This window comes from Mustela lutreola, chromosome 16 (genome assembly GCF_030435805.1).
Source record: "Mustela lutreola isolate mMusLut2 chromosome 16, mMusLut2.pri, whole genome shotgun sequence".
Classification (NCBI taxonomy): domain Eukaryota; kingdom Metazoa; phylum Chordata; class Mammalia; order Carnivora; family Mustelidae; genus Mustela; species Mustela lutreola.
The window spans coordinates 58,575,956-58,592,749 of NC_081305.1; the positions used below are offsets into that span (position 1 = coordinate 58,575,956).

The window sequence follows — 16,794 nt, forward strand, 5'->3', positions numbered from 1 at the left end:
AGGGTGCTGAGCAATTATCGGTCGGATTATGCCTTGGCCCCTGTGGCCCCGTTTCTTTTGACCTTCTGGCTTGCACTGACCGGTGGCAGATCCCAGGACCTGTGTGCCAATGACAAACAGCAAAGGAGCTGCAGAGGAGCTGTTCTGCTGTCGCAGCCACATTTCTGACCACATCATTTCCTGGTGCACCTTTTGTAGAGTTGCACCAAATTCCCAGGGGAGAGCAGCATACACGGGTAACCCCGCAGGGTCCGTGCTGCCCTTTGAGGCGTTCCAAATGGATCCCATAGATAAACCTCTGACCTTAGGCTCATCTTATCCCCCATTTGCTGGCTGTCTGCACACTTAGCACACAAACAGAACACTTGCTTTCTTCCAGATTCTCCAAGGTGGGGATCTGGGGAAGGGAAGCAGCTGCCCAGACTAGCTCATCACGTAATCTTCAGGTGTGCTTTGCAGTTTTCGATCGTGCCCTCAAATCTGGGTGACCTGAACCTGCTCTAACTCACCACGAGGCCACTTAGGGATGGGCCCCCCAGCTTCAGCCAGAGCTCACCTTCAGTTGGTTTCTATGCTGGGGGTTCCCTGTCCTGTTCCACAGCGGTAAATCTAAAGCCTGGTCAAGCGGTTGGTGGTGAAGTCCCCGAGGAAACATTCCCTCCACCCGGAGCCCAAGCAGAGATGGGCCAACTTTCTGGGTGTGTCTTTATGGTATCAATCAGCCTTTTTTTCACCACAGGCTCTCATGGGAGGTGGATCTCTGAGGGACTGAGTTTTACGCAGGGGTCTCTGCTTCCCTCCAAAGAGCCTGGCCCAGGGCCTGGCAGCCGTGAAATTCCAAGGCCCTGGGTCTCTGCTACGGACAAATATTGTCAGGGCCCCCAGTCTGAAGCTCTTCCTGCAGTTTGGGCTGAGGAGACTTCCCATGCTCTCTTCTGAGCTCCACTGCACATTTTAAAGGATATTTATTTAATTTTTAGAGATTGTATTTATTTGTGAGTGAGTCAGCACGAGTGGAGGGGCAGAGGGAGAGGGAGATGCAGGCTCCCCGCTGAACAGGGAACCCTCTATTGGACTCCATCCCAGGACCCTGGGATCATGGCCTGAGCCAAAGGCAGATGCTTAACTGACTGAACCACCCAGGCATCCCAGTTCATTTCTAAACCAGCATTTCTGGGTATTTTCCCCAAAGCAGGCACCCTACAGAAGCACAGCCCAACAATCTCCTTCATGAAACACATACTCGGTGGCACCATTCTCTGCTTGCTGGTTGTTTAATAGAAGCTGAGTCCTCACCTGGTTTAAAAGCCCAGCCTAGGGGTGCCTGGGTGGCTCAGGGGGTGAAAGCCTCTGGCCTTTGGTTCAGGTCATGATCCTAGGGTCCTGAGATCGAGCCCTGCATTGGGTTCTCTGCTCAGCAGGGAGCCTGCTTCCCTTCCTCTCTCTCTCTGCCTACTTGTGATCTGTCAAAAAAAAAAAAAAAAAAAAGCCCAGCCTCATCTGGCCTCTGCTGGGAATACCACTCACCCCATCTGCTTGCCACCCCGGCCCTACGGCTCTCTCCAACAGAACACAGCCACCTTCTTCTGTTAAATAGGTTATGCTCCCTTCTGACTCAGGGGCTTTGCACATGCTGTCACCCCTTCCCCCTCCCTGGAAACTCTTCTCCACTCAATCTAGTTTCACCTGTTTACAGCATCACGGCTCAGCTCACACTCACGCATCACTTCCTTGGCAAAGCCACATGTCCTCCCCCCATCTGCCCAGACAAGGTCAGAGAGGTCTAGCTAGGCTCTGCCCTCACAGAACTCCTGTATGTCTTCAGGACACCCAACACGGTGCCAGAAAAATCACAGCTCAATGTACACTGCAATTATGAAAACTACCCATTTATTTAGGAGACTATTTTATTAATGCCTGTCTCCCCCAGCAGGCTGTAAGCTCTGTGAGGGCCTGGGTTGGCTGCTGGGCCCCCCTCCAGTGCCCAGCATGGGACAAGGCGCACAGTAAGTGCTTGGTAACTGTGTGCTGAGTTAACAGAATGTGAGTAAATGCAGAACCTGGGCAAAAAAACCTAGGGGGTCCCGATTTCCTGGCTCAAGCCTCACCTTTAATAGGCCCGGTATGAGAGATCTCCCAGGGCCCCCATTCTCAGAGAAATCTTCAACAAACCTACCCCGCTTGGGTGGGGAGACAAGACAAATTCTCCATAGCAGTAAGTGTTTTGAGTTTTAATGAGACGGCATAGAGCACCCTTCTTTCCTTCTCTATCAGTGGTCGGGGGAGGAGCTCAGATCTCAGCTTCGGGTTGGGATTACAAAGTGTGGGAGGCAGATAAATGTGAATGGGACTTGGGGGCCAGGGCTGGGGACAGAAGACAGCGCAGAGAGTCTGCTAACCCCAGACCCTGAGCTGAGCCAGAAATCCAAGTCCCTGTAGCCTCCAGCGCCAACCTTGGGAACAGACACTTTGTGTGTGTGGTCCTTATCTGCCAATCGGGGTCAGAAAGCACCAAGAAGATCCATCAGGCCCTGAGTGCCTGAAGAGTGCCACTGCCAGCCTGGAGAGCCAAGAAGAGACCCATGTTGCATCTAGAACTTGGACACAAAAATGCCACCTTGGCTAGAAGGGTGGGGACGACATAACAACTTGGTCTAGTGGGGCTGCTGAAGGTGCTCTCTTGGGCCTGGAAAATTGGGAGGACTCCCTTGGGTCAGGAGGGGGCCTCACCTTCCACCTGATGAAGGAAACCATGGGTGGGTGTCTGTAAAGCTCAGCATCCGGTACGTAGTATAAGCAGAAGGGGGAAGGCAAAAGACACAAAACTGATCCTAAAACTACAACTGGACTCAAGAAAGGGGATGGGGCCCAGGAGAGGAACTAAGCCCAGGGACTGCAAGCGAGGAGAAAGCAGGACCAGGACCAGAAGATGGAACGTGGGCCAAGGCCCAGCTGGTGGGGGAGGTAGGGGGGTCCAAAATTTCAGAGGTGCGGCTAGGTCCAGAGGCAGAGCCAAGGGAGTTAAGGAGGATGCACCAGATTCTGGGGCTCCTGCAGGAAGCAAGAACCGGCCCCTGAGCAGAACCCAAAGTCAAGAAAGGCAGAGCACAGAGAGGTGAGACCCCACGACAGAAAGATCAAGAACTACTGGTTACCAGGGGCTGGAGCCAAGCCTCAGGGACAGGCTTGGAACCAGGGAGTAGACAGGGCCAGGGGCCGGGGGTTGGAACCAGATGCTAAAGACAGGGTAGAACTGCACAATATTACCACTCCCATCCCGTACCCCCCACCACGCGGTGATATCCAGGGGGGCGAGGCTCGCCCGGAGGGTGACAGCAAGATGCGCAGGAGAGCTACACAGGGTCCCAGAGGCCTTAAGGACTACTACCCCCAGGACGCAGTGTCAGGCGGGTAGTGGCTTCCCGCTAGGCCCTCGGTCCGGGGTCTTGCTCAGATTCGGTCCCCGGCACGCCGCGGATGTCGGGCAGCAGGCGGCAGCCGGCCACAATGTCCAGACGCTCGGCCAGCGCGCAGAGGTCTCCCCGCGCCAGGCGCACGCTGTGGGCCGCCGCCAACCCTGTCGCCTGGGCGGCCGCGAGCCTACTGGCCAGGGCGGCCACGTCGCGGCCCGCGCGACGGTACACGCCGCTCACCGCGGCTGCCACGTCGTGATCCAGCCGCGCCTGGCTCTCGGCCAGCCGGAGCTGCAGCAGCGAGCGCGTAGGGGCCGGCGCCGGGGTCTCCTCCGCGCCCCAGGCCTCCCCGGCCGTATCCCGCTGCACCACCAGCGCAGGCAGGTCCCCCGGCGCGGCGGTCGGCTCCGGCTCCGAGTCGGTTTCCGCGGCTTCCCCGGCCACCCGCAGCCCCGTGGGGCGGCCGCGCGTCGGGCCCGAGGGACCCAGGTACAGCTCCTCCTCCGACGAGGACGCAGAGAGCTCCGAGTCGGTCTCGGCCGCCTCCCCCGGCACCACCGTCTCGGGCCTCCGCGGCGGTCTCCGCCGACGACCCTGGGACGCCATGGCGCCGAACTAAGGAGAAGAGGGGCGAAGGGACCGCATGAGAGGCGTCTGGCGGTGGTTAAAAGGCACAGGTTCCGGATTCCCAACCCCTTCACCGACTGGCCTAGCGCTTTGGGGCCATCTGCGTTCCCTGCCTGGGCCCCAGTTTCCTCTTCTGCGAAAGGGCTCCTCATCCCTGCTGCCAGACATAATGGACCCGCCCCACCCTTTCTGTGCACGGACGGGGAAACTGAGGACCAGACAGACGCAGGCTCCGAGGCCGGAGCTCCCAGAAGCCCAACCCCACCTCTTTCCGATTCTGCCTCCTAGCAGAGGCCACACCCTCCACACCGTCCTCCGAGCCCGGGCCAAATCCGGAAGCACACGGGCTCCCCAGATGCGCAGGGACCAGCGCCAGGGTCACAGAAAGGGTGACAGCCCCGCTGGACCCCGGGGAGGGTGCACGAGCCGGGGCGCGGGGGCGCGGTATCACCGAACACCGTACCTGGTTACCGAAGCTCCAAGCCTGCAGGATCCGCAGCGTAGCCGAAGCGCGTTGTCTCTACCGAAGTAGGAGCGGGCACGGCGGCCAAACACATGAGCCGCTCCGCTACCTACCAAAAAAGCAAGCCCCCAAAACCAGCTGAGAGGTTGGGGGGGGGAGAGTCACGTGAGTATAGATAGAACCAATAGGAAAGCATCTGGGCGGGTGCTTCCGGATTCTGCTGCTCGGCGAGTGGACGAATAGAAATTTTGAAAAGCGAGGTTGTTTCAGGTAACCAGCGATTCGGCCAATCGAAACGCTCGACAACCTGGAAATAGACGGGAGACGAAGGAGAAGGGCGGAGATGCTGTCACGTGTGGCCAATGAAAAGAGGCCCTCCCTCTAAGCCTCCCGGGTTCACGCGCGCACCATGTGAGCCCGGTAGGCGGGGCTACCTTGAAACCCCAATGGAGGCGGGGGTGGGCGGGCTCGCACCTGGTGCAGGAGGCGGGGCTTGTCCAGCTAGGCCAATGAGAGCGCGAAGCGCTGGACCGTCGTTGGGCGCGAGGCCGGCGCATGGCGGACGCGGCACTCTTCGAGTTTCTGCATACCGAGATGGTGGCGGAGCTGTGGGCGCACCACTCCGACCCTGGCCCTGGGGTGAGCGCCGGGCCCCGGGGGGGTGGGGAGGAGACGCGGGCTGCGGCGGAAAGGGCGGATCGAGGCCCTGGGGAGCGCCGAGGGCGGGTCAACGGCCCGGGTCGAGCCCCGCCCCCGCCCCTGCCTCGCTGGGCGCTGGCTCGCTCCTCCGTGGAGAGAGGCCGCTGCGGCTAAAGCGTACCTCAAGGCCTAGCACAGAGTCAGCAGGCGGTAATTATGATAATTACTACTGCTGGACGTGTACCAAAGACTTACTGCTAGGTTGAATCCCGCCGGCTCCCCTAACTAGGTGTGGGAGCCAGTGACTCAATCCCCTGCGTGCCTCAGTTTCCTCATTATTAAAGGGGCATTATAACAGCACCTCAGCCTCAGAGAGGGGCATGTACTCTTCGAACAAACACTTATTAGGCGCCTATTGTATTCCAGGCACTGTTTCCCTGTCCTTGCGAAACTTCTAGGGAGTCCAACAAAAATACGTCACTACCTAGTGAGAAGTTCCATAGAGAAAACTTCCATAGAAGAGCGCCTGGGTGGTTGAGTCCATCACCCCTCTGCCTTTGACTCAGGTCATGGTACCAGGGTCCTGGAGTCAATGCCCACATTGGGCTCCCTGCTCAGCGGGCAGCCTACTTCCCCCTCTGCTGCTCCCGGGGGTGCTTGTGCTCTCTGGCTCACTCTCTTTCAAGTAAATAAATAAAATCTAAAAACAAAAACAAACTTAAATAGAGTCATGAAAAGAATAGGGATGGCGGAGGAAAAGCCTTCCAAGGAACAGACAGTAGGAAGTTAGCCCCGTGGTTAAGGCAGGGTGGGGGTGAGTGGAGCACATTCCAGAAGGAAAGGAACAGCAGGTGCAAAGCCCAGAGGTAGTAGCGTGCTTGGCATTGTGGAAGCTGGTTCTTCTGTGGAATAAAATGACTCAAACTTTAAAGCCCTTGGGGTGACGTCAAGCACCTAATCCACCCCCCCCCGAACCTGGGAGCTCCTGTTACCAAATCTGTTACCAAAAAGAAAGGGTGGGGGAGAGAGTAAGGTGCTTGAGAAGTGATCGCCGCGATCAGTTTTATTTTCGTCATTATTCTTAGCATGATCATCGTCATCCAAATGCAGGACATTTTACCTCGCTTAGGTTTTCTGGTGTAGGAGCCCCAAGGAGGGTGTTGGTTCTCAACAGTTTCCAGTTCTTTCATTCCTTCCGCACACTTCATCGCTAACCTACCAAATGTTGGGCCCTGGGGTAGGCTCTGGGAATTCCTCAGTGAAACCTACAAAACTCCTGGCCCTCCTGGAGTTGCCGGCAGGAGGGGGTGGCACTAAGATAAATGAATAAAATCTAGTATGTTGAGGAAATGCCATGAGAAAGAGAGCATGGGATAGGGAGTGCCCATTGGCCTGTGTGTTGGGGGGGTGCTGGTTTGCAGTGTTGAGGTACCCCATCCAGCCTGGTTTTCAAGCCAGAAACTCCAGTATCCCCGACATCAGCCTTTTCTCCCTCACCAGCAGCCCCCAAGCGGGCCCTGCCCATTCTCTTAGAATGTGTGTGCCACTTCTCCCTACCCCTACCCTGGAGTCCAGGCCCCTCTTTGCCCCTGTACCGGCCTCCTCCCTCCTCACTCAGCTCATTTCACCTGCTGTATCTTCACTGCGTTCACATGGATTAATCTTTTGGACCTTGGCTCAAAGGCTTCCCTAGGGAAGCCTTCCCAGAGGCCCCAGCTCAAATCAGGTGTCCTTGGGACGTTCTTACAGCCCCTTCCCATTTGTCCTTGGCAGCCCTATCACACCCACATATGTATCTAAACTATGGGTCAACATGAGCCTTCGATTCACATCCGTCCTCCCCCCACCATCCACACCAGGCACCGTGTAGGCTCGGCGAAGGTCTGCATTGATCATCACACAGTAGGTCCTGTGCACACAGTAGGTCCTCGGCGTGGGTTTGTTGACGTGGACGCAGCTCCCTGCGGTGGAAGGCTTGGGGTGGGGACTGGGGTTTGTGACCATAAGAGTGCCTACCACAAATGAATGTTTCCTGCGCACGCTCCTGGGCTTCCCACTCCCAATTTTCATTTGATCTTCCTCCTGACCCACAGAGGTCAGCACAATCCTCCCCGCTTTGTAGGCTTCAAAGCTTGAGAAACTGAGGCTTTGATGGACAGGAGTGCTGGCTCTCAAGTGGCAGAGTCAGGAATGCAAAGCCTGTGCTGTAAACTTGGGCCCCTTCCCTGGCATTCTCCAGGAGCATTTTAATGGGTTTCTGTGGTCAAGCAAGTGTGGGAAGTGCCACGTTACTCAGCTGTGCTCACCATGGGCTTTCAAAGCATACGAATGGGCCCAGGACCCAGCTGCCCCTGGGATTCCCGTGCTGGGGTCCTGCCCCAGAGCTCCCCAGTGCTTCCGGGATGCAGCCAGGGGCGAGGTCTGCAGCAGCTCCCCCCAGGTGCCTGCCACCTGGGACCCCCATTTTCAGGACCATATCAGGAGCACTGCTGCTTAGGACACCCAGGTGGCTCAGTCGGTTGAGTATCTGCCTTCAGCTCAGGTCATGATCCCAGGGTCCTGGGCTCTCTGCTCAGCGGGGAGCCTGCTTCTTCCTCTTCTCTCTGCCTGCCTCTCTGTCTTTTTTTGTGATCTCTGTCAAATAAATAAATAAAACCTTTAAAAAGAGAGAGAGAGAACTATTGTTTGCTCAGCCCTGTTTCTTCCACTCCTGGCCCCTCCTCTCTCTTCCTCTTTCTGTTCCTTCTCTTTGGTCCAACAGGTCTCCTGTCTGAACTGAATGCAGGCCTCCTGTTGGGTACTTCTGGTGTCCCCAGCACCAGATTCTGTTGGATTTAGTCCTCAGAACGGACTTGCAAGGTAGACGCTCCCATCCCATTTTACAGAGGGGGGCCTTCCCTGCGGGGGGTGGGGCAAGGGTGAAAATCTGAGGGGAACATCAGGATGCAGGCTTTGGGCTTTGAAGCTTGCCTGTAGCTTCCAGTCTACCCCCACCCCCACCACCTGCTGCCAAGTTCCTTGAGAGCAGGGATGGTGGCTCGTTCCTCTGTCCCCAGAGCACACATGCCCAGGAGTCTTGGAGATTTCCATGTCCGCCTGGTGGTCATCTGTGGCTGCTGAAAGGATTTTTCTGGACAGTTACAGGTGGAGGGCAAGACTAGCCAGAGGAGTCAGGAGGTCAAAGGGACTCTGTTATCTTAGCAGGAAAACCAGGGAGGAGCCGGCAGTGGTTTCTCCACCTCAGCAGCTTTAAAGATAAGGAAAGCGGAGGAGTTCATTCCTCTTTAGAGCCGAGAGTGTCAGTCAGCTACGACCCGGAGCTCTGGCAGGCAGCCCGGGAGCAACCCTGCTGGGGCTGGACCTTCCCTGACCCAAGCCCAGCTGGTGCCCATGCCAGCCTGGGCAGCTGTCAGGTGCAGCCCTCGGCCTCATCAAGAGCCTGAGGAACCCCCGTCCCAGTTCCTGGCAGAGTGGATCCCCAGGACAGAGCCCTGGAGAGGGCGCCATGCACTTGAGGCCAGGGAGCTAGCCCTGGGAGCTCGGGCTCTGCCCCTAGAGGAGCCCTGGAAGGTTTAAGCTGAGGGGCGCGGGGTGCAGACCTACTCTCCAGAATGGCCTCCCAGGCCACACGAATGAGCCTGAAGGGACATGCGGCAGGCAGGCTGCGGCAGGGGCCTGGGGCCCAGGCAGGCACTCAGCCTGGGGTGGAAGGAATCAAGTCTGGGGGTGCTTTGGGAGTGTTGAGAAGGAGAAGGTAGGACCTGGGGGGGTCTGGGACCACCTGGGTGGATGCAGGAGGTGAGTCCAGGCCCACAGGGTGGGCAGCATCCTCATTCCTTTTTTTTTTTTTTTTTAAGATTTTATTTATTTGACAGACAGAGATCACAAGTAGGCAGAGAGGCAGGCGGAGGGAGAGAGAGAGGAGGAAGCAGGCTCCCCGCTGAGCAGAGAGCCCGATACGGGACTGGATCCCAGGACCCTGGGATCATGACCTGAGCCGAAGGCAGCGGCTTAACCCACTGAGCCACGCAGGTGCCCCGCATCCTCATTCTTATGCGTTCACTCTCCTCGCTTCCTGGGCCATGTGGGGACGTCCCCTCTCCCCATGCTCCTCTTAAGGCAGGAGCCCCACAGCTGGGCCTGCACAGATCACTGAGGGCCAGGGCAGTGGAAGAGACCGGAAGGAGCCTGGCATGCCCCTCCCCCACCCCCAGTCCTGGATGTTCTTTGCGAGTCCAGGGCTCGGTTTGCTTGTCTCCCTGTTGTCGCGGTCATAGTCATCATTGTCGTCCTCTTCGTCCTCCGACTCAGGGCTCGGGCCCCCCCACAGGGAGCGGCCTCTTGTCTTACCGTCTCTGCGGTCCTCCTTCCACACAATTCCAACGTGTCTTCTGGGCCCTGGGATGAGCATCAGACGGCCTGGGGCCCTTCCATGGGACTCAGAACTTCTGTGCCAGTGTGACGGCCTGGGAGGCTTCATCCCCCTTACAGATGTGTCCGTCTGTCCACTCCCTTTGTTATTTTCGCTACGGTACATCCCATTTCCCCGGGCTGCCCCTGTGGCTGCCCATTCCTCCCAGCTGGGGGGGGGGGGTGCTACGAGGGCCTTCTGGAAGGGGCTTCCCTCTCTTCCTGCATCTCGTTTCCTTTCAGTGGGCTGTTGTGCAAACTCATTTGATGTTGGGAGAAGGGCCCAGGCTTCCGTGAGAATGATAAGCCTCTAATCCCTGAAGAGCTTTCGTAGGGACTGGTGGAGGCAGGCGGGGATAAAGCCTTGGGGCTTCCCCTCCCTTCCACCTCCACCCTTTCCCCTGTCACCTGCTCATCCTCTGCCCCTCCCTTTTCTTCTGTTCATCCGCATTGCCTGGATCTTTCCAGTTCAGCACCTACTGCCCTGGCCTCTCACGTGGCCGGAGTCTGGAGTTGCCACAACTGTTGCCCAGTGTGGGTCACGACACCGTTGTAAGGTAGGGCCTGCCGTCAGGCCCATTTCACACATGGGGAAACTGAGGCCCGGGGCCATGAGATAACTTGCCCAAGGTCAGTAAGAAGCGGAGCCGGCCCTTGAACCCAGGCAGTCTGAAGTTCACCAAAGGGAAACCTTTCCAGACCACCCCCCACCCCTGGAGCTCCCTGGCCCAGCTGAGGACGCTGCTGAGTCCCGGGCTGTCTGCTGAGGGCTGCTGTCCTGGCTGCGACCCGGGCTTGCGGTGCCACCCCACCCCCTTCCCGCTTTGCCCGCCCCCCCACTCCAGGAGCACTCAGACTGGGGCTTTTCTCCTGGCGATGTCCCCACCTGGGCTGAAGCCACTAACACCATTAGTTCCGACGAGGCTGGGGCAGAATGGTGTGCCCTCTACCACAGTGCCCCCGCCCCCAGCCTGGTCTGCAACCCCCCCACCCGCCCCCATCCCCACCTGTCAATGCTGTCTCCCACCCTCAAGGCCAGAGCCACACCCCCATCCCTCTCCCTGCCTCCTTGCCTTGGTACACAGCCTCTGCTGGGAGTTCCCTCCCCTTCCCAGCCCCCTCCTCTGAGAGGCACCCCAGGGACCCCCTCCTGGGGGAGCTGGCTCTGCCCCACTCTGCACTGCCCTGTTCCCGTCACCTGGGCACCTGTCACACACCCCCCCCCAACCTCAGGCACAGTGGCCAGCCCCTAGGGGCCACCAGGAAATGTCTGTGAAATGAATGAGAGTCTCCACGTGCCAGGCAGGCCTCAAAGACGCAGATGTGCTTGGTCAGAGAGGAGGCTGGCCTTGCCTCTTTGAGGCGCTCACCTCTAGAAGGGAGGGGACACGGGAGTGCGGCCACCCTGCCAACTGGCAGAGAAGGTTAGCTGAGGGCGTGGCAGGCAGGATTCTGGGTGCTGAATAAGTCAGCCCACTGGACAGAGCCCCTCCTTCCTGGGGCTTTTCTTCCGCCCCAGGCTGGTCACCAAGATTTACAGATACAGAGGTGGTGAGTGACAGGGACAGAAACATTTGCTGAGCCCTTGGGAGCACTTGGCCCACATTTAATGCTCACGAGGACACTGGGAGGGAGGCAGCACAGCTAACACTGTCCTCTCTGTCCCAGGGAGGAGGTGGGGTCACAGGGCCCATGTCTGCCTCACGCCAGAGGCGTGCCAGCAAGGGACCAGAGGGCTGCCCGGTGACAGCCAGCAGGAAGCTGTGTCCTCACCAGGTCCGGTCCCCACAGGTGGAGCACGGAATGGCGGGCAAGGGCCTAGCAGCCGGGAAGCCTGGCCGAGAAGAGGGCCACCTTGCTCGAGGACACAGGCAACCTCTGCTTGGGCCTCCGTACTCCCAGCACTTCCTCCCGAGGTGGGCCACAGCCCTGGCCTCCAGTCAGGGGTGTCGTCCTGGCCACCCCCAGTCCCTGGCCATCTAGGTTTGGGCGCTAGCCCTGCCTGGGTTTAAAAGGTGCGATGTGGCCTCAGGTGCCTGTCACCGAGCTCCTCCAAGCCCAGGTTTCCAGGTGTGAACTATGACCTCCCTTACAGTGTGGTTCAGATAAAACCAGAGGTTTGTACAAAGCAGCTGGTGCCTGGTACGTGCTCGAATCCACACTTGTCACTTTGCTGGGCTGCTGAGTGGGCCCCGCGTGCCGAGGCCACCACTGGTGGTGGCCATCCAAGCTGGTGGATGGCCAGCTTGGGTGCCCACAGAGCTGGGGTCCCCCTCCATAGACGGCCCAGGATGGGGACAGGGGACCTAACCTGGGCCAGAGGAGGGGAGAAGGGCGGCCTCCGGGTGTGGGGACAGGGCCCTGTGAGTGAGCTCTTGGACTAAGGGAGGCTGTCCCTGGGGGCAGGGCAGACGGCAGCAGAGGGACAGCTGGGTCCCGGAAGGCCCTCGAGGCCTGCTGAGGAGGCCAGGACAGCGTCTTAGAGCTGGATCTAGCTGGACAGATCCTGTCCACCACTGGGATGGCTGTGCTAATGGCCTGTCTGACCCAGAAGGGCTCAGGCCTGGGGACTGCTGCCCCCTCCCAGGCTCTGCTAGAGTTTCTTCGAGGAGCACGACGCCTCCCTGCCTATGCTGTCCTGGTAGATCTGATGCCTCCCCGCTCCGTCCTCTTCAGGACACCCACAGGAAACACACACGCGACTACCCTCCTTGGGGCTTGCCATCAGCCCTCACGGGTGCCCAGACACCACCTACAGCCTGCCTGCTGTCCCCTCCTCCTGTGGGCCCCTGGCCTGCCTTCCCTGAGCACCGAGGGCGCATCTCCTGGCCTGAGCCCCTGTGGGGCCCTCCCAGGGTTCCTGGCTGAAGTGTTCAGGCATGACAATCACAATCAATTTTGAGAGCTTCCTGCTGGCCAGGCCCGGGGTGGGGGTGGCTCCCTTGCTGCAGCCACGTGCCTGCAGCCATACAGGCCCTTCGGTGGGTCACCTAGAGCCCCAGCCAGGGTGCTGTGAGGACCCGCACTAGAGATGCTCTGATAAGTGGCTGGTGTTCTCAGTGACAAGCATGCTGAAGCTGTGACTGGGAATACCCCCATTTTTCCTGAGGCAAGGGGGCACTGGTCTCTAGAGCTAATGGCATCTGCGGGGCCATGTTGAAGAACTGAAGGCATCCAAAGGCCTGGACCTGTCCTGGAAGGCGCCCCCTCCTGGCTCTCCTCAGCCCCGAGTGGGCAGGGGTGGGCACACTGGTCTTAAAGGACCCTCTGCAGCTGCTATCCTGGGTGGCTCCCAGGTGGAGGTGGCCACGGGCCCCTGAGCCTCTCTTCCCTGACCTTTTAGGGACAGAAGATGAGCCTGTGTGTCCTGGAGGGCATGGGCTTCCGTGTGGGCCAGGCCCTGGGAGAGAGGTGAGAGCCGGCGCCTGCTATCCTTGGCCAGAGGCAGGCAGGAGCTGAGGTCGAGTCCCTTCCTGGGCCTGGGTGGGGAGGGTGGCATTGCTCCAGAGGGGACCCCAGCTGGGCTTCCTCCCTCTTCCTCACCGTGGGCTCCCCATCCCGGCCCCTCCTGGCCCCACAGCATCGGCCGGGCCCAAGCGGCTGTCCCTGCCCTCCAGGCTGCCCCAGGAGACGCTGGCCTTCAGGGAGGAGCTGGACATCCTCAAGTTCCTGTGCAAAGACCTGTGGGTGGCCGTGTTCCAAAAGCAGATGGACAGCCTCCGTACCAATCACCAGGTGTGCTGCGCACGCCCCGGCCCAGCTTCCAGACTGCCAACTGCAGGTGGAGCCTGACACCGAGAGGAGGAGAGCACCCAGAGGGAGGGTGCAGCAGGCTGGCCATCACTGGCGGGGAGCGGGGGGCGGGGGGAGTGGGAGTGGCAGGCTGCCCTGAGCCCATTGGCAAGAGCCAGGTTTCCTGATTGGCAGCACCACCCCTCTCGGGACCTCTGCCCAGTCCTCTGAGAGAACCCAGGAGGCTGCAGTGTGGGGGGTGGGGGTGGTCACAGCGATTTCCAGAATGTCCACAAACTTCCCGGGAGGGGCAGCAAGTAGGCTCCCCATGGTTAGCAGCATCTCTCCAGGCACGACAGCAAGTCTCAAGCTGGTCCGAGTCCCCACTAGGTGCCCATGCTGTGCCAGGCCCGGCCTGCAGATTCTCCCCGCAGCCCCAGCCCTGGGAGGAAGGTCCTGGTCCGCTGTCTCCCCTGGAATTCAGGCTGCTAGAGGGCAAGACCCACACACCCCATGGGGGGATCCCTGGCCCAGCTCAGGAAGCCCCTGGGCCCTTCTGGAGCTTGGAAGGATGGGGCCCACGATGATGGGTTCGGAGGCCCAGGTCCTTCCAGACCGCAGCCCCACAGGGTGAGGAGCTCTGGGCCCTGACCTTCTGTTCCCCAGTACAAATGCACGGGCACCCCCCCCCCAGCCCCCACTGGGTTCTTCTCTGTCCCCAGGGGACCTACGTCCTACAGGATAACAGCTTCCCCCTCCTCATCCGGATGGCCTCGGGCCTGCAGTATCTGGAGGAAGCACCCAAGGTAGGGAAGGCACTTGGACTTGACCTCCCCCTATTTCCTCAGCACTCCTCCCCCGCGAAGGTGGGCCTCTCCTCAGGTGGAGGGGCTGGCCCATGGCCCAGGACCCCAGGGAGGAGCTGCCCCCACCGTGGAGCCCCGGGCCTGGGTTTTGGCCTCCCCGCTTCCCTGGGTGATGTGCTGCCCCCCAACCCCGTCCCCAGTTCCTGGCCTTCACCTGCGGCCTTCTGCGAGGCGCCCTCAGCACCCTGGGCATCAAGAGCCTGGTCACCGCCTCCGTGGCATCCCTGCCCACCTGTGAGTCGTGGGGGAGGGGCCCTCCCTGTCCTTCCTGTGAAGTGGGGCTCTGGAACTTTCCCTGCTCCCCCGGCTCTGGGAGGCGGGGCCAGGCTGCTGAGAGCTTAAGCCAGCCCATCTGCACCCCTGGCCCTGCGATGCCCCCTCTGCGCCCCCCAGCCTACTTCCTTAGGTGTAGCAGCCCTGGAGCAGAGAGCCTCAAGGACGAAAGCTGGTCTAGTGGTTGTGAACGTTATTCTGTGTGGACATGACAGAAGTCAGCCTGCTTGATGCTCGCTGGGGGTCCCCAAAGGACAGGCCAGGGTCCGTGGATTACAGCCGGCCTGGCAGGGGGTCCTCCTGACCCCCAGGGGCCTCCATCGGACTAGCTGAAGCTTCACACCTCCCTCGGACCATCCTGCCCTCTGCTCTTCCCCCCACACACACATCCCCGCCCTGAGGTGTGTGTTCTTCTGCTGGTCCCCGTGGCCAACTCAGGGCAGGGGACCTGAGCATCACGTGCCCCGGAAGCCGGGCCCCTCCCCAGCAGCCTGCGTACTTGACCTTCCTGCTCCTCATCACCCACGGTGATGGGATGCCGGCCAGGTGGGCGGGGAGCAGCAACCCCTTGGACCACCCCGAGGCCCAGCCCAAGGCCACCCAGTCTGCTGGCGCGGGGCTGGGAAGCGCAGCTCTGAGCCGTGCTCTCTGCCTCGCCCCCCACATCCCAGCCTCAAACTGAAGCCCACCCTTCTCTTCCAGGTAAGTTCCAGGTGGTGATCCAGAAAACCTGAGGAGCGCCCCCATCCACAGGCCACCCCGCAGAGCCTCACAGCCCCCGCTGGCCCGGGGACCTCAGAGCCCCACCTTTGGGGGTGGCCAGAGGGCTCACGCTGGGGACCCCAGGCTCTACGGGCGATGGACAAGTGGGAGGGGGGATGGTGCTGGGGGCCGACCGCTCTAGGGCATCACATGTGCTCCCCAGGTGGGTATCACAGAGAGGTCGGGGTGTCCTGGGAACAAGGTGGCCCAAGTTGGGGCCAGTGTGAAGGGATCCCTACGTTGGGCCCCTTGCTCGGCATGGCAGGTGCCCAATAAAGGTTCTGCGTGTGGAACCAGATGTGAAGTGAAGGTGGAGGGGGTCACCCTGAGTGGCGCGGGGGAGGGGCATCTGTGAAGCCACTCTCACAGGTCCTGCAGGCGTTGGGGGGGCAGAGCCCCCCGTGTGGCTCCCCACCCCTTATTCCCATCCCTTGCAGGCCCCTTGCCGTCAGGTCCGCCTAAGCCCTGGTGCTCTGCCTCCTGCCCTGCACCCCTGGTGGGGGAGGGTGGCCCCGGCAGCCCTGCCAGCCTCAACAAGTCTGGGTTCATCCTCCACCCAGTGGGGTGCACAGAATGGCCCTCTCCCTGGGGAGCGGGGCTGAGGCCACCCAACGCGTGGGCAGGGGCAGGCCTGGGCTACCAGAACGAACAGAGAGGGGGACATGGGCCAGACACCCTGAGAGAAAGAATCTCCTTGCTTAAAACCCCACCGGTGGGTGCGGGCTCCCCATACCTCTACAGAGTCCTGTGAAGACAGCCCGTCTGGCCCCAGCCCAGAAAGCTGCACCCCTCATTTGCTGCCCTCTCCCTACTCCCCAGACTCCTGCCCCCTCTGAGGCACCCAGTTACTCCCCTCAACCTCTGCTGGCCACCACCCCTCTCTGTCTGCACCCCCCCGGGGGGGGGACCCTTAGACAACTTCTTCCTGCCCTGTGTGTCTCCTTAGGTTCCAACACACTTCTTGGGTCCCTCCGGGTCCTTCTACCCAGTATAGAGCCTGGCAGACATTTCCCTGATGAACTGGTCATTCAGCTAAACTGTGGGCAGGTAGACGGGGGCGCAGAGGGGGGTCGGCCCCCTCCTGCCCTCAGAAAGTTCTGGGCTTGTCCTGGAGGTTCCCTCACACACTCAGCCCTCACTCAGACATACTAGTCCTGTGCCTTGCTTGGCGGGACTGCTGCCGGGGGTGCGAGGGGGTGGGCAGAGTTCCCAGCTGGGGGAGGGCAGGGAGGAAGCCTTCCCAGGTAAAGCAGCTTGAAGACCTGAGGAGGAGAAACAGGACTGGCCCCCAGCGGACGAAAGGATGCTTGGCTCTGGCTGCAGGGGGCAGGATCTGGTCACCCAGACGCCTAGAGGGACATCCTGCTGGCCTCGATGGGGTCCCTTCTCTCTTGTCCTGGGCGCTCTTTGGTGGTAGCTGTCCCATCCCCACCAGATCACCTAGCTCCCCTGGCAGTGACTGTTCGCCCCGTCGTGCCAGCAACTGAAGGGACATGGGTCTGGAGAGCAGACCCCACACCCCATGCACAACGGAAAGACCCTCTTACTCAGCCCTGCCCCTGCTATCAGTGCTCCGAGAACAATCTGCAAGGCATCCAGGGCCTCACGC

General features: G+C 60.3%; 2 protein-coding genes across 7 annotated transcripts; one reads left to right on the plus strand and one right to left on the minus strand.

Moving 5' to 3' along the window:
• Positions 1-1,873: 1,873 nt before the first annotated feature.
• On the minus strand, positions 1,874-4,763 carry BLOC1S3 (biogenesis of lysosomal organelles complex 1 subunit 3). Its single transcript, XM_059152217.1, has 2 exons — positions 4,504-4,763; positions 1,874-4,028 (listed from the first exon to the last, which is right to left on the minus strand). Exon 2 carries the CDS (start codon positions 4,017-4,019, stop codon positions 3,426-3,428), a length of 594 nt encoding a protein of 197 aa, XP_059008200.1. The 5' UTR covers positions 4,020-4,028; positions 4,504-4,763; the 3' UTR covers positions 1,874-3,425.
• Positions 4,764-4,961: 198 nt separating this feature from the next.
• Positions 4,962-15,478, plus strand: TRAPPC6A (trafficking protein particle complex subunit 6A). Of its 6 annotated transcripts, none has more exons than XM_059152211.1 (7): positions 4,994-5,142; positions 11,221-11,343; positions 12,896-12,963; positions 13,170-13,333; positions 13,979-14,090; positions 14,291-14,384; positions 15,126-15,478. In XM_059152211.1, the coding sequence occupies exons 1-7, from the start codon at positions 5,059-5,061 to the stop codon at positions 15,141-15,143; spliced, it is 663 nt and encodes a 220-aa protein (XP_059008194.1). In that variant the 5' UTR covers positions 4,994-5,058; the 3' UTR covers positions 15,144-15,478. The 6 variants fall into 6 exon arrangements, with proteins under 6 accessions (XP_059008196.1, XP_059008197.1, XP_059008199.1 ...); XM_059152212.1 differs by having other exon boundaries at positions 5,012-5,142; positions 13,170-13,287; positions 14,007-14,090; XM_059152213.1 differs by lacking the exon at positions 14,291-14,384 and having other exon boundaries at positions 4,962-5,142.
• Positions 15,479-16,794: the final 1,316 nt, after the last annotated feature.